Consider the following 15,084-nt stretch of genomic DNA (forward strand, 5'->3'; position numbering starts at 1 on the left):
TTATTTTCCATCAACAAAAAAAAAAAAAACAGAAAAGGCAAAACATTGAGATGCGATCACTTTTAAGATTTTGTTCTTGAATTTTCTTGTGCACGTATTTTTTCTCTCGGATATGCTTTGGGTTTAATAGAGCTTTGACTCTATAAAATGGGATGCCTAATAAAAAAAAGGTATAGAGATAAAGAGCAAGAACATTAGACCAATGGTGAGTGTTGCCCCAAGTTGAAAAGTACTGGAGGGCAGGACCAAAGACATCGAACCCAGGACACTAGCGATGCCTCCAAATATCACCTTAACCCAATTGGCTCGGAAGTTTTTTTTTTTTTTTTAGTAGTCAATTGGTTCGGAAGTTTGGCCACTTTTTTCTTAATACAGTAGGGTATTGCTTAATTGGGTTTTACTTCATAATTATTGTTTTAAATTAGGGTATTGCTTTGCAGAAATGAAAATCAAAATCCCTTCTATTGGCTTTTGGCTCCATCTGTACTAAGTTCAAATGTGGGAGAAAGGACAACTACTAGTTCAAAAAAAAAAAGGAAAAAAAAAAGAAAGAACAATTACTAGTTGGCTACGATCACCATCCATCGTGACAGAAGAACACGTACAAAGTGTTTTAAGTTAGATGGAGGGAATTGGTCGAGCGGGTGACTAGAATAAAAAGGTTATGGGAAATATGGCTACGCTTTAGTCTTTATTTTAGCAACACGTTACATGTATGTATGGAAAGCTTATACAATAACTCAGGTCAATCAGTTCGTATTCCCATAACATGAATGCAGGTTCTACTGGTCCAATGTGGTGGGCGGGTCCATACCTTGTCTTTTTTTTTTTTCCTTGTCAGAAGGCAGGTCTATTTCTAGAAAAGTCTTGGGTAGGGGCTGCCACGTGGTGGGGCCGTGCGGCCCTCCAATCAAAATTCTCAAACTTTTCTCTCTTTTCTGAAACTGCCTCTGATTTTTAATATGCAATACCTAAAATACCCCCCTGCTTGGGGTATGATTGGCCCGCCCCACTGCCACGTGGTGCGGGTGCCGTACGTAAGACCTTCTCCTATTCCTATGTGGGATGTGGCTATGTATGATTGAAGTGGAGCGAGCTAGCTAGGTGAGCCAGTGACTTATCAAATCAAAGGTCTGCAACTACGACTAGTCGTAGGGCTCGAAGCTCATTATAGCTTTAGGAGCGATGGCAGAGCCTAACCTATGATATTGCCAGTCACCGAGGGAGACTAAATAGCAGGAGTTATGCACCTATGACCCATTTCTTTATCTTCACGCCAAAGTCCCTGACCAATGCCATAGCCTAACCTATTGTCCGCATTCATATGCCATTACATTAAATCTTGTTAGTGTTTATATTGGGAAAATTTCACAAATAGTCACTCAACTATGACTCATTCGACACTTTGGTCACTGAAGTTTCAAATATATCACTTTAGTCACTCAACTATTACATTGTCAATCACTTAAGTCACTTTGTTAATTTTTTTCATTAAAAAAAAATTATAAAAAATACTCTTAGGGTGACTTAAGTGATTGACAGTGTAATAGTTGAGTGACCAAAGTGATATATTTGAAACTTCAGTGACCAAAGTGTCGAATGAGTCATAGTTGAGTGACTATTTGTGTAATTTTTCCGTTTATATTCTCATAAAACTTTTGGCGACGACCTCTTACTCGCCAAATGTACAAGACTTTTACCGACTTTACATTAATGGACTAGAGTCCAGATAAAACTTCAGACTACAATTAGAGATTAGAGATTTAGGCCGTTTAATTTTATCAATAATCTTACGCAGTGCATTAATAAGGGTACCAAAGTCCAGCATTACAATACTCACGAGTGGGCCGCTCCTATAAAGAAAGTACAAACAAAGCCCAAGAAGGCCAGAACAGATACTAAGTCCAAAGAGGGCAAAACAAAGACTAAAACACTCTGGCCCAAAACTAGAAACCCGAAGAAACCGCCAAGGCCCGACAGACACTGCCCAAAGTAACCAAGTAGTTGATATTTAGGTCCATGTGGGGCTGGGTTAATATGGAGATCAAGGATAACAAAGGGAATAAAAACAGGTTCAGGTATTGGTATATAATTCATCTTCTCTCTGACTCTTCTCGGGTCGAAACTAATTTGTGTTTAGCGGTAACTAATCTGTTACTCGAATTTTTTTTTTCCGTTAGGATGATTTATTTGAGTTGATGCTAATCGAGTGTTTGATGCTTAATTGTAATTGATTTAGTGCTGGGGAATGTTTGAAGGAAGATTATAACACAGTGGTTCAACAAGTTCCAGAGGGAAGGAGGGAGATTCACTATATGGCTACTTGTTGTCCCCCTTGTTCCTGCCTGTGGTGTCCCTACCCTTGATCATGCAACATTGGGAAAATTGAGACCTCCACGTCTAACCGTTTTTATTTGGAATGGTAATGGTAAAAAAAATGTAACCAAAAGAAAGTGACAGTAGAAAAATTGTAACCAAAAGAAAAGGTGAAAAGGAAAATCAAATGAAAGTTTTAGATTTAAAACACCATGTTTTCTCTTCTCTGAAATTTTGGTACTATTTTCAGCGAAGTTATCATGGACGCTAGGTGGTTTTAGGTATGAAGTGAAAGGGGATGGAGATTTGAGTATTGGTTTCTACACCTTTATGACTATGATCACTGCGAAAGGGCGTAAACAGTCCTTTGGAGATTTAACTCCAGATAAAGTTCACAGCTTGTAGCTCACAAGTTACAACATCAGCACAACTAATGTCATATATGATTTAGCTTGTGTATAATTTGAGGTGCTATGTTTTAGTTGTATCTGGATTCCCTGAACCAAAGTAGCAGCAACGAGCTGAATTGCTTGGCAAGCTTGAAGCCGGAATGGGATTGGATGTAGTTGCTAAGAAACACACATGAGCTACTCCAGTATGTGGCAGAAACATTACTTGGGGCATGATGAAGGTTTACAGTTACCTTTTGATATACAAAAGGCTGAAGAAATAGAGACAACAATAATGAGGATGGGGGCTAGTTCTTGTAATGTTTCTTGTATTCTTGTTTGTAATCTGGTGTGTCCCGAAGGCCAAGTTTGGAGAGAACAAGGCAGTAAGAAACCCAATCACTCCGCCAAAGATACTTCAATAATCTCTTCCGCCTCTGCACCATTGCTTGAAGACCCTTAAGAGAGTGCTTATCCTACAGAATTTTTAAACAAGTTGTTATTTCAGAATAACACAAACTCGTCAGTAATTTAAAATGATTAGTTGATTACAATAGAGGGGGTGGTTCCATACTCACCTTTTTGTGTAAAACTGAAGGCAAATGCTTGATCTTAGTTGTGAGTTGTGCCACTGCAGGACAATCAGGAAGACGAAAGGTTAATAGACCTCCGTAAACCAGCATCACCATTTATCTAGTAGATAGTAGTTACGTAACTACTTGCCATATTATTCAAGAAGAAATAATCAAGAACAAATTCTGCTTGCCATATTATTCAAGAAGAAATAATCAAACACTCGTACACCTCCGATATAACCCCAAAAGATCCAATATCAAAGTATAAACAACACCCTGATCACTTAAGGAACAATACCAAAGATGGATATGTTGCAGATATAGAATCAAAAGTTAAATCCTGACCTGAAATTAGACTTTAGATATAAAGAGAAAATATATAACAACATGAAAGCCGTGAAAATCACTGATAATGTGTTAACTTATTCCTTCTCCTCATAAGCCTTGTAATGTCCAACTGAATAGCCCAGATTTCATGTGAAAGATATTATCATTGAACAAGAGATAGAGAGGAATTGAGAGAAAATCACATGACAGTCAATGTAATCATATAAGGTGTCCAGTAGCACTTGAATCAGAAAATAGCCTGATTTTGTTCAAGTTTCAAACCATCTCCTACACTATTGGAGTATAGGAGGGTGCAGTTCTTGTAATGTTTCTTGTTCTCCAGATCAGAAGGCAATAAGAACCTCAATCAGTGCGTCGAAAAAGATACTTCAGTAATCACTCCCTCTCTGCACCATTGTTGAAGACCCTTAAGACCTAAGAGAATGCTCATCCCACATAATTTAGCAAGTATTACTTTAGAATAGCAGAAACTTGCGACTACAGAAACTAAAAAAGAATTGCATCATAGACAGTATAATCATAAATAGCTGGATACCGCCCTTAATATGGAAGCTCAAATTTAATGACCAATCCAGCAGAACTAAATCAAATTGCCGAGAAAATGTTCTTAAGGACAAGTTCAGGCATTACTACAGGTGCTCAAAATTCCAATAAAAATTAATAACCTCACATCTACAGCATAATCAGACACTAAAGCTAGCAGTGGTACGGAATGAACAGCATGACAAAAGTTCCAAATGACATACACATTCTATATGTAATCACATTCACATCCACATTTGGCACACCCATAGATAGATTATATATGTTATGTAATTGAAAACAGCAAACATCACCATAACAATGCATATAAACACTAGAGCAACCACTCCAACAATATTTCTTTGCCAATTAATAGCATATTAGAAGGAAAGATAAAGTAAAAACAAAACAAAAAATGACCTCATTCAATAGCAAACCACGACAACATCTCAACTGTCTGCTAAGTTGAAGATATACTCCATACCATCTGTCATAGATCCATCAACGGCATATGCATCCTCAGACTTAGTATTGATACAATCCACTTGTATCACAAACCACAAATGGAATTGTCACTGGGTGCAAATGTAGCATGTTGCAGACACATATGGAGCTCCTTATATTGAAAAAACGAAATTTAGCCTTCACCTGTAGAATTAATACAGAAGAGAGATCCTTACATGTATGATTATATATCCTAGTATAATATCAGACATATATTATACAAACATATACAGGAGAAGGATACAGAAACTGATAAGATAAATTATGATGAAATATATGATTGCATCCTTACATATCGGAAAGGAAGAGATACGCAGAAGGCAGTAAGTCATGCTGTTGCGGTGCAATTTCTTTTCCAACCATTGCTAGAACTGCGAGTTCCTCATTTGTTGCAATATATGATCCCGTGGCAATATTACACCAGTTAATAATCTATAATGGAAGAAAATATTTCCCTCTTTACATTGCAATGGTGTCCATACTCCATACAGCAAACAGTTCTTGAGCCATTTGAATAATCTTGGAGGATCTTCCTGTAAAAGTGATGTTTCAGATATTTCTGAAATACACTTAAGAAAGGCCAGGAAAGTCATGAATGTAATGCTCCATGTAGCTTTCCTTACCCAGAAACTTAGCGATGTATGGTTTAAGGCTTTAAGCAAAGCACAAGTAAAAAATTATGTGTTTTTGAGGCTAGCACATAATGTTGTAGTATATATGACTCATCTTGTTGTATATATGAGTCATAGTATAAATGTCTATATCATGTAAATAAGTACTTGAGTGTATACATAGGTACTTGAGTGTATGAAGACTTGTGTGACATGCTTTATACCAAGAGGCAACAAGCATGGCAGATTTCATCATTGAAAGACAAGTATGCAGCTGCAGCCATGATGAAGATTGTTATCATTTTGGTTTTCTCTTTGAGCATTCACACTACAATGTTTTCCTATAAATACCCTATTGTATGAGATGAATAAATACACATGAATTCTCATTCTCTCTGAATCGAAACTCTCTCTCTCTCTCTGTCAATTTTGATTGTCCTTAAACACGTTATCAGCACGAAGTTGCTCTAGAATTAGAATCGAAGATTGACAAGAGTAGAGTTCATCATCAATCGAAGTCATTTTTCCAAAACTACAAAAAACCTCCAAAACCTATCTCATATCAAAGCCATTGATCCCAGAAGCCCAGAACCGGCCTCAGAATCGCCGGAACCGGCCGGAAAAGGCCTGAACCGGCCGCCGGAATTTTTGAACAGAAACCAGACCGCTGCCAAGTGCTGCCGAGCAGCTGCGCAGCAGCTGCCGAGACCCTGCGCAGCAGCTGCTGAGAAGCTGCGCAGCAGCTGCCGAGCGACCTGCGCAGCAGCTGCCGAGAAGCTGCGCAGCAGCTGCCGAGCGACCTGCGCAGCAGCTGCCGAGCGACCTGCGCAGCAGCTGCCGAGCGACCTGCGCAGCAGCTGCCGAGTCACCTGCCAAACACTTTTAAGTGATTTTCCTGTGCAGATCAGCCTGTTTGCACGCCCCATTTTGATCTTGATAGGGACCTCAGATCAAAATACTTCCTTCATCAAAGTTGTTCGTATATGTCTCTTCTATCTGTCCTCCAAATTGTAGCCCTGTTGGAGTCGTTTTGAGACCTGTACACCATTCGAAGTGGGAGCTGTTCAGCACGCTCGTTCCTGTGCAGATCAGCCTGTTTGTACGCCCGAAACATCTTGATAGGGACCTCAGATCAAAATCATTCCTTCATCAAAGTTGTTCATTTATGTCTTTTCTATCTGACCTCAAAATTTCAGCCCTTTTGAAGTCGTTTTGAGACATGTACACCATTCAAAGTGGGAGCTATTCAGTATGATCGTTCCTGTGCAGATCAACCTGCTTGCACGCCAAGAAACGTCCTTTTCGGGACATCTAATCAAAATCATTTCTTCTTCAAAGTTGTTAATCTCTGTCTCTTATATCTTATCTCCAAATTTCAGCCCTGTTGGAGCAGTTTTGAGACCTGTATAACATTTGAAGTGCGATCTGTTCAGAAGCAAATTTGCTCCGAATTTCAACAAGTAAGTTTTAAAGATTAAAGTTCCTGTTTTGAGTTTGTATTCCTTTTTCTCTTCTTTTCAGGGACTTGTAATCAAAAAGCGGAATTATAGAAATTCACGCTAAACGAACTAAGAGCATTCGTAATCTATGAACTAAAAGTGTTCATAATATTCGGACTAAGAGCGTCCGCAAGTATCAATTTATCAACTAAAACCAGAATCGTGGGGATTCGCGCTATACGAACTAAGAGTGTTCGTAAATCAATGAACTAAGAGTGTTCATAATAATCGGACTAAGAGCGTCCGCAAACATCATTGTTTTCATCTAATCCAAATATTCTTGGAAATTGATTTCTTGGTAGCATAGCTCAGAAATCTTATTATCTTAGTTTTCGTGGAAGTTTAAACTCCGAAACTAATATATCTTATCTTCCTATTTTTCAGGATGTCGAATGAACCTAGACTCGACTTTCCAATGCTTGACTCAACAGGCTCGGAATACCATGGCTGGGTAACCGACGTTGAGAACCATCTCACTACGAGAGGGATATTGCCCATAATACAGGCACCTGACCAGGGCCTTGTGTTCCAACGAACACCCACAAAGCATGCTGCTCAAGTAATTATCTTGATGTGACGCTATATGGATCAATTGAAGCATTGGTTCAAACAATGCCATGCAAGTACCCAACTAGCTGCAAGCTACAAGGAGTATAGGCAATTGAGAGAGCAAGAAATCAATCTTGCTGAAGATGAAGATGGTGAAGATATCACTCTCACCACTGAGGACTTCAAAGCTGTAAAGAGCACGAGGATGCCGCAGACTTTGATTAGAATAGTCCTTTCTATTTTCCAATAAAACGGCAAATGTGCCTTAGTCAACAAAAGACAAATGTATTGACTCTTTCTCATGTGGCGTACCCAATGAAGTATGATGTCTAGGAAAGTAATTGAGATCGGGGTACTTAAGCGAGCCTCGCTCCACCAACATCTCTCTACTTCCCTGGTCATATTTCATTGGAATTACCAAACGGATTGGCAATTACAATTTGTATAAGTTTGATTTTATTTTGGAATAGATTTTGGAAACTTTGATGTAATAATTGGCTATTAATAAAGTGTCGCATTATTATTCAATGTCATGGACATGTGTTAATTTCCGAACTTTATTACTTAAAAGATATAAGAGCCAATGATTTTCATGTGAAAACACATTGTAAGAATGGACAAGAGTTCCTTTGCATCGCCTCTAATGACTACGGACATAAACGAGTATTAGAGAAACTTATGTGTCGCTCTAGTGGGTTGCATGCAACCACTATTCGAGTCATTGAATCAAACCATGTCATAAGAGATGACTTATGGGATTCTGACACATATAGGCTTTGGCAAGACCGTTTGGGATATCCAGGTCGTGATATGATGTTCCGTATATTAAAGACTTCACGGACATCCATTCCTCAAAACGAAAAGAAGTATGAACCAAAGATTGGTCCAAAGAGTTACTTCGTTTTGCAAAGCTTGCTCTTTAGCAAAGATAGGATCGAGACCATCCTATACAAAGGACACTAAAGAAAATATACCATTCTTACAAAGAATCCAAGGTGATATTTATGGACCTATTCAACCAACTTGCGGACGTTTGAATATCTCATGATGTTGGTTGACACGCAAACACACTAATCACGTGTTGTGCCATTGTCCATCTATAAAAGCTACGTATGCTATACTCCTAGCACAAATCATATGACAATGGGCTCACCCCCCAGATTCATCCTTCAGTCAAATAGATTTGACTATGCTAGAGAGTTTACATCGAAGACTTTCGATGGTTATTGCAAAGGGACTGATGTTAGACATCACATTCCCATATACACGCCCAAAAGGTCTCGCGGACATAACTACGATGGTAGTTCAGATATTGGTGATGCGCACCAATCTTCTTATATCCGCTTGGGGAGATGCAATATCGCATACAACTATGCTAATTTCTCTACGACCTACCGCCACTCAATGTATATCTGCGTTACAGCTAGTGACTGGGTACAAATATTTTGTACTTACGCACATTCGAGTGAGCCATTTATGTGCCAATTGCGCTGCCACAGCGCCTATGGTAGGTCCTTACCAATAAGTGAGCAACTTAGTTGGATTTGAGACTCCAACAATCGTTCGCCACTTAATGCCCTTGCAAGGCGATCTCCTTTCCGTTTGATTTACGGATGTCACTTTGATGAGACAGTCTTCCCATCGTTAGGGGGAGATAAGAACTCGAATGTTCAGCAGGAACGACAGGAATTGTCGTGGTCTGTCCCCACTATGTCTCATCTCGATCCCTATTAAAAGTGACGAGAGATCCCTATTAAAAGTGACGAGATCACACATTTGCTGCAAACATGCCTGCAAGGAAGGATGTCCCTACAAATAGGACGTAGCGCCACCCTACACAGAGGTAGGCAAGGCGCCAACGCCATAGAAAGTGGCACTCTGGCGTTATAGGCCAAGGCCCCAACTAAGATGCGTGGGAAGCCTGTGGATTCGAAGGATACTTTGGCACAATCCTTGGATCATCGACACTCAACATCCGTCTTATGAGTATCTTCCGGATTATGGTTATCGTTGGGGGACGCCTCAACGTCAGAACCTATTTCTGAGAATATAGAGCTCTATGAAAATCACACTAGTGTACATAAGACGTGGAATAGAAACTCCATCATAATTGATGATGTATTTGAGCATTTTGATGCACATGAGTTTGTTGAGATCGATGATATCGAACCACGCTCTGTTGAAGCATGAATACCAACGTAGAGAAATTTGGCCTAAATGGAAAGATGCGATCCAGGTTAAGTAAGATTCTCTAACGAAGAGGAAGGTCGTTGAGCCAGTGATGCCAACACCTTCTTACATAAAACCTATTGACTAATGGGTCTTCGTTAGAAAGCGTGTTGAGAAAAAGAGATGGCAATCTCGCCTTATGACGCAAGGCTCCTCACAAAACGCCCTGGAATTGACTACGATGAGACATATTCTCTCGTAATGGTTGTCATTGCACTCCACTACCCTGTCAGTTTGGTAGTTTCCAAATAACTGAACATGCAGCTTATAAATGTGGTCACTACGTATCTCTATGAGGATCTAGATATGGAATATACATGAAAGTTCATAGTGAAACTTTAGTTACCCAAATCAAGTGGCTCTAGACCACGGAGCGCGTTTGCAATAGAGTTGAAACGCTCGCTAAAAGTGACTACTTGATTGGGAAGGGATATGCCCGCGCGTTTCCATAACAAGTTTCGGATTCTATCGCGGTTTTCATGTTGGACATGATCTTCATTAGAAGCCCTTAAAGAGTTAAGGGAAACCGCTGAACACTTGAAATCTGAGTTTGAGATGAAGGATTTTGGGGGAACACGATTATGCCTCAGTTTGGAACTTGAGCACCGTGTTGATAGATGCTTAGGCATTTTGACAAAGGTCAAGCCTTCAAGCACCCCATGATCGTTCGTAGTCTTGATCCTAAAAAGGATCATCTTCGTCTGAAGGATGATCAGACAAAGATGTGCAAGAGGCAGAAGTGTGAATAAGCGCATTATTGTACTTAGCTCAATGCACAAGACTGGACATCTCGTTTTGACATAAACTTGTTAGCTAAAAGGTATAGCTCTGCGCCAACGCGACGCCATTGGATTGGTGTAAAAGATATCTTTCGATACTTGAGATGTACGATCGATATGGGCTTATTCTATCCCTACAAAGAGATCATGGAATCAGACCCATCACACACCAGAAACGCCGCCAAACGCTGGCCTGCGTTTTCTATCCCTACCCCAAAATGACATAAGTGTTTTTGGAAGGTTTTGCTGATATTGGGTATCTGTTGACCCATACAAAGGCCTTCCCAGACTGGTAAAGTGTTCACCATGGGTAAGACCGCGATATCTTGAAGGTTTACAGAATAGACCTTAGTCGCTATATATTCGAACAATGCAGAGAGTATTGCTCTTCACGAAGTAGTTCGTGAATGTATATGGACTGGATCCATAGTTACGCATGTTCGAACAGTTGTAGTTTGAAGTCTACCACAGATGAGCCTACAAGCATTTAAGATAATGCTGCTTATTTTGAAACAAATGAAGCAAGGCTGCATCAAAAGTGACAACATCAAGCATAAAATCAGCAATAAAAGACTCTCCTCAAAGATCAATCAGAGGGGGAGATGTCTACATATATGGTCTCGAAACGTGAAGAGTGTGTTGTGCTCTTTTTCCCTTTCGACCGAGGTTATTTTTATCCCACAGGGTTTTTATTACTCGGCAAAGGTTTTTAATGAGGCAACGAGAGAAACACCACGTTTGGGAGACACAAAGGAGATGTTGAAATCAGGGGGAGTATCCAGAAGTATACCCACTTGACCATCGTGTACTCTTTTTGTCCTTCGTCCAGGGTTATTTTGTCCCACTGGGTTTTGTTACCTGGCAAGGTTTTAACGAGGCACATCTTTAGCATGGTCGCCCCACTTATACTACATCCTGAAGATGTTTTGATTCAACATATATGCTTTTGCTCATCTTTTCCCTTCGACCACGGTTTTTTCCCACTGGGTTTTCCGGGCAAGGTTTTGTTGCAGCAACTCTAAATGCATCCCTCTCGTAGACATATATACTACCTACTTATGATGCTGATAAGAAGACTCCACTTATCTCCGAAGCTGTGATATTACTACTCCACACTCAACGCGCGTTGTGCTCTTTTTCTCCTTCGACCAAAGTTGTTTTTCCCACAGGGTTTTATTACTTGACAAGGTTTTTAACGAGGCAACTTCGAAGCGCACAGCCTAGACAATACTATTGACATGAAATATCCAAGGGGGAGTGTTGTAGTATATATGACTCATCTTGTTGTATATATGAGTCATAGTATAAATGTCTATATCATGTAAATAAGTACTTGAGTGTATACATAGGTACTTGAGTGTATGAAGACTTGTGTGACATGCTTTATACCAAGAGGCAACAAGCATGGCAGATTTCATCATTGAAAGACAAGTATGCAGCTGCAGCCATGATGAAGATTGTTATCATTTTGGTTTTCTCTTTGAGCATTCACACTACAATGTTTTCCTATAAATACCCTATTGTATGAGATGAATAAATACACATGAATTCTCATTCTCTCTGAATCGAAACTCTCTCTCTCTCTCTGTCAATTTTGATTGTCCTTAAACACATAACATGTTATTGCAGTTTATTTAACATGAAACATGTAATTATCAATAGCTGTTCATATCTAATGCAACCCTCTAATGCCTTATCCTAGTGATCAAAATCTTGAGGACCCTTTTATTGCTTAGACATTTAGCATGGCTAGCATTCCACATATACTGTATCAACTTTTCACAGAATTTCTATGAAGGTTCTTCCAAGCCACTCAGAGCACTAATCACGGCACCTCAATGCATGCTATATCATAATTGTAACATACCATGTCACTCCACATTCACTTGTCAAGCAACAGAGATCCCTAAAAGAGTATTCTTTTTATGTGATAACTCAACACTAGAACATTAGATTCAAGGGAGAACAGAAAGGAAATAGTTGAAATAAAAATATACCGAGACAAAGACAAGAAGATTACAAAAGACAATGCACCGCTTGCAAACCAAATTCAAGCAAAGTATTGTTCAAAGGAACTAAGCAATCTCTTGTTCCTTTCCAAACTTGAAGCAGGAAGAAAAACCAGCCTCACTTGATCCGCTAGTCACCCCAACATTAAACACCAGCAAGCTGTCAGAGTATACTCATTGAACCACTTGAAGAATCCTCAAGAGTCAAGAGCTTCCCGAGACCAACCAACCAAGTGATTTATCTTTCAACACTTCCAATTCCATTCCAAAAAGACTCCAAATATATACATGACAGATTACACAACATTTACCAAATACTTTTATCTGCAAAACTAATGAATTAAGAACAACAAGTTGCAAGGGAAACTTGGCATAAGAATCCAATTGATTATGATACGATGACAACCATGTTGTTAAAAGAATCAAAGACTTTACCAAAACTCTTGGCATATAAGTTAGATTTAACTACAATTCCAATGCAGGCATATCCTACCTCACTTATATAAATAAATGCATGGCATGGCATGCTAAGCATCATATGTGTAAGACTGCTTTTAAGATTGTACAGAATATTCAGACTCAAAATCTGCAACAGATAACTATTCAAGGAACAAATACAGAATTTCAGATAGTAGAAGTTGAAGACTTTTATCTACTGAAACAAAATTTGAAACCAATAACAATACCTTCAATTGAATTGGCAGTCCAGAGAGGAGTCTATAATCAGAGAAAGTCTTCATCTTGCACAAGGCGTTTTGTTGTATTTTTATTTAGGTCTGGGGTACGTGGCAAACATTGACTGGTAGAGAAAAACCGCTCTTATAGAAAATCAGGTCTGTTTTCGTAAAGTCACGTGCTCCTAGGGTACCTGCACTAGTCGAAGCCTAATGGAGGACAATTAAGAGTAGGGATGGCAAAAATCCCCAGCAGGCGGAGCTCCATTAGATACCCGCCTCTAACTGTAGATAATTACACCACCAATGATGCCATGATTGACAAAATATTGGGTAAGATCGATTCTAGTTCACTTTTGTTGGATGGAGATTTATTCCACATGCGTTGCTGTGCTCATATATTAAACTTAGTTGTGAGAGATGGCTTAGATGTGATCAAAGATAGTGTTGAAAACATTCGGTATAGTGTTGCATTTTGGACAGCTTCCCCAAATAGAGAGGAAAAATTTGTTGAGGCAGCAAAGCAATTAAGAATTCCAAGCACTAAAAAGTTGGAACTTGATTGCAAAACTAGGTGGAACTCTACGTATACTATGCTTAACACCAATGATATATAAAGATGTTTTTCCTCGTCTGAAACATCGTGATGCTTTATACAAATTTTCTCCTAGTGAAGATGATTGGTCAAAGACGAAAGAGATTATAGACAAATTAGAAATGTTTTATGATGCGACAGAGCTTTTTTCTGGGACTCAGTATCCTACAGCCAATCTTTATTTTAAAAATATTTGTGCTATTAGAATGGCAATATATGATTGGCAGGAATCAGAACAGGTTGAGGTGCAAGCAATGGCATCAAAAATGCTTATGAAGTTTGAGAAGTATTGGAACACAATGCATGGTTTGATGGGAATTGCAAGCATTTTGGACCCAAGGTACAAGATGAAACAAATAGAGTTTTTGTGCTCTTTACTTTATCCCCACAGTAAAGCAACTGCATCAAATGAAATTGAGAGATATAAAAAGATGCTTTATGATGTAGTCAAGGAGTATCAATCTAGATCTAATCATAGTTGTGAAGCATCTCAAACTCTAATCTCTTCCTCTTCATCAAGGACGTACATCTGCACTTAAACTTGATTTGGTAAAACAATTAGATGTCTTTGTTTCTTCTTTTGCTACCAATACACATGTTAAGTCTGAGTTAGATCATTATTTAGAGGAGTCTCTCTTACCTATAAATGATTATGAAACTTTTGATATATTGTGTTGGTGGAAATCAAATGGAATTAAGTATCCCACTTTGCAAGAAATTGCTAGAGATATTTTAGCAATTCCTGTCTCAACTGTTGCTTCGGAATCTTGCTTCAGTACTAGTGGAAGGATTATAAGTTCTCATCGTAGCCAACTCCATTCAAAGACAATACAGGCTTTGATGTGTGCTCGAGATTGGTTATGGAGTGAGATAAAAGGTACCGAATAATGATACATTCACAACTATAATTTTTTTTTTAATGTCTTGCATTTTGCAAACTACTTTTTTTTTTTTTTTTTTTTGTACGAGCAGCATCAAATTATGAAGAATCTAGAAGAGTTAGTGTTGAAAATGATACCGAGTGTAATGGTGAAGATGAGGTAAATCATATTCATACTTCATATTTTATTTGATTAACTTATGGCACGAATGCACGATAACTACTACAATTTACTGACCATGTTTTCCTTGTTATATTATTTGTTGTAGGGTTCTTAATTGCAATGATTTAGAGAACATCACATTATTCGAATAAAATGGGCATGCTATAGAGACTTTTTATACTCATTGAATTATGATTTATGAATTTAATCATATTTTAGTTTTATTGTGATCCCCATCCCCAACCAGCCCCATTGCCATCCCTAACTAAGAGTACTGAATTGATGGCTGGATTTTATCAGTTTGGAACTTTGGACTCTTATCAGTTTTCCTACATGAATGTTCAAGTACTTGTTGAGGATCAAAATTGAGGTGTTAGACATCATGATATCTCATACTCAATGGGTGGATTGTTAATGTACATCCCAAAACTTAAGATCTTTG

The 15,084-nt window shown here is 38.7% G+C and overlaps 1 protein-coding gene and 1 long non-coding RNA gene across 2 annotated transcripts; both read right to left on the reverse strand.

The window, feature by feature from the left end:
* Positions 1 to 2,728: 2,728 nt before the first annotated feature.
* Positions 2,729 to 3,483, reverse strand: LOC133708486 (uncharacterized). The gene is made up of 2 exons (XM_062133957.1): positions 3,284 to 3,483; positions 2,729 to 3,181 (listed from the first exon to the last, which is right to left on the reverse strand). Exons 1-2 carry the CDS (start codon positions 3,392 to 3,394, stop codon positions 3,014 to 3,016), a joined length of 279 nt encoding a protein of 92 aa, XP_061989941.1. The 5' UTR covers positions 3,395 to 3,483; the 3' UTR covers positions 2,729 to 3,013.
* Positions 3,484 to 4,594: 1,111 nt separating this feature from the next.
* On the reverse strand, positions 4,595 to 12,540 carry LOC133724365 (uncharacterized). The gene is made up of 3 exons (XR_009853634.1): positions 12,319 to 12,540; positions 4,947 to 5,187; positions 4,595 to 4,798 (listed from the first exon to the last, which is right to left on the reverse strand). It is a non-coding gene; the product is annotated as an uncharacterized LOC133724365 (long non-coding RNA).
* Positions 12,541 to 15,084: the final 2,544 nt, after the last annotated feature.

Source organism: Rosa rugosa, chromosome 1 (assembly GCF_958449725.1).
Source record: "Rosa rugosa chromosome 1, drRosRugo1.1, whole genome shotgun sequence".
Lineage (NCBI taxonomy): Eukaryota > Viridiplantae > Streptophyta > Magnoliopsida > Rosales > Rosaceae > Rosa > Rosa rugosa.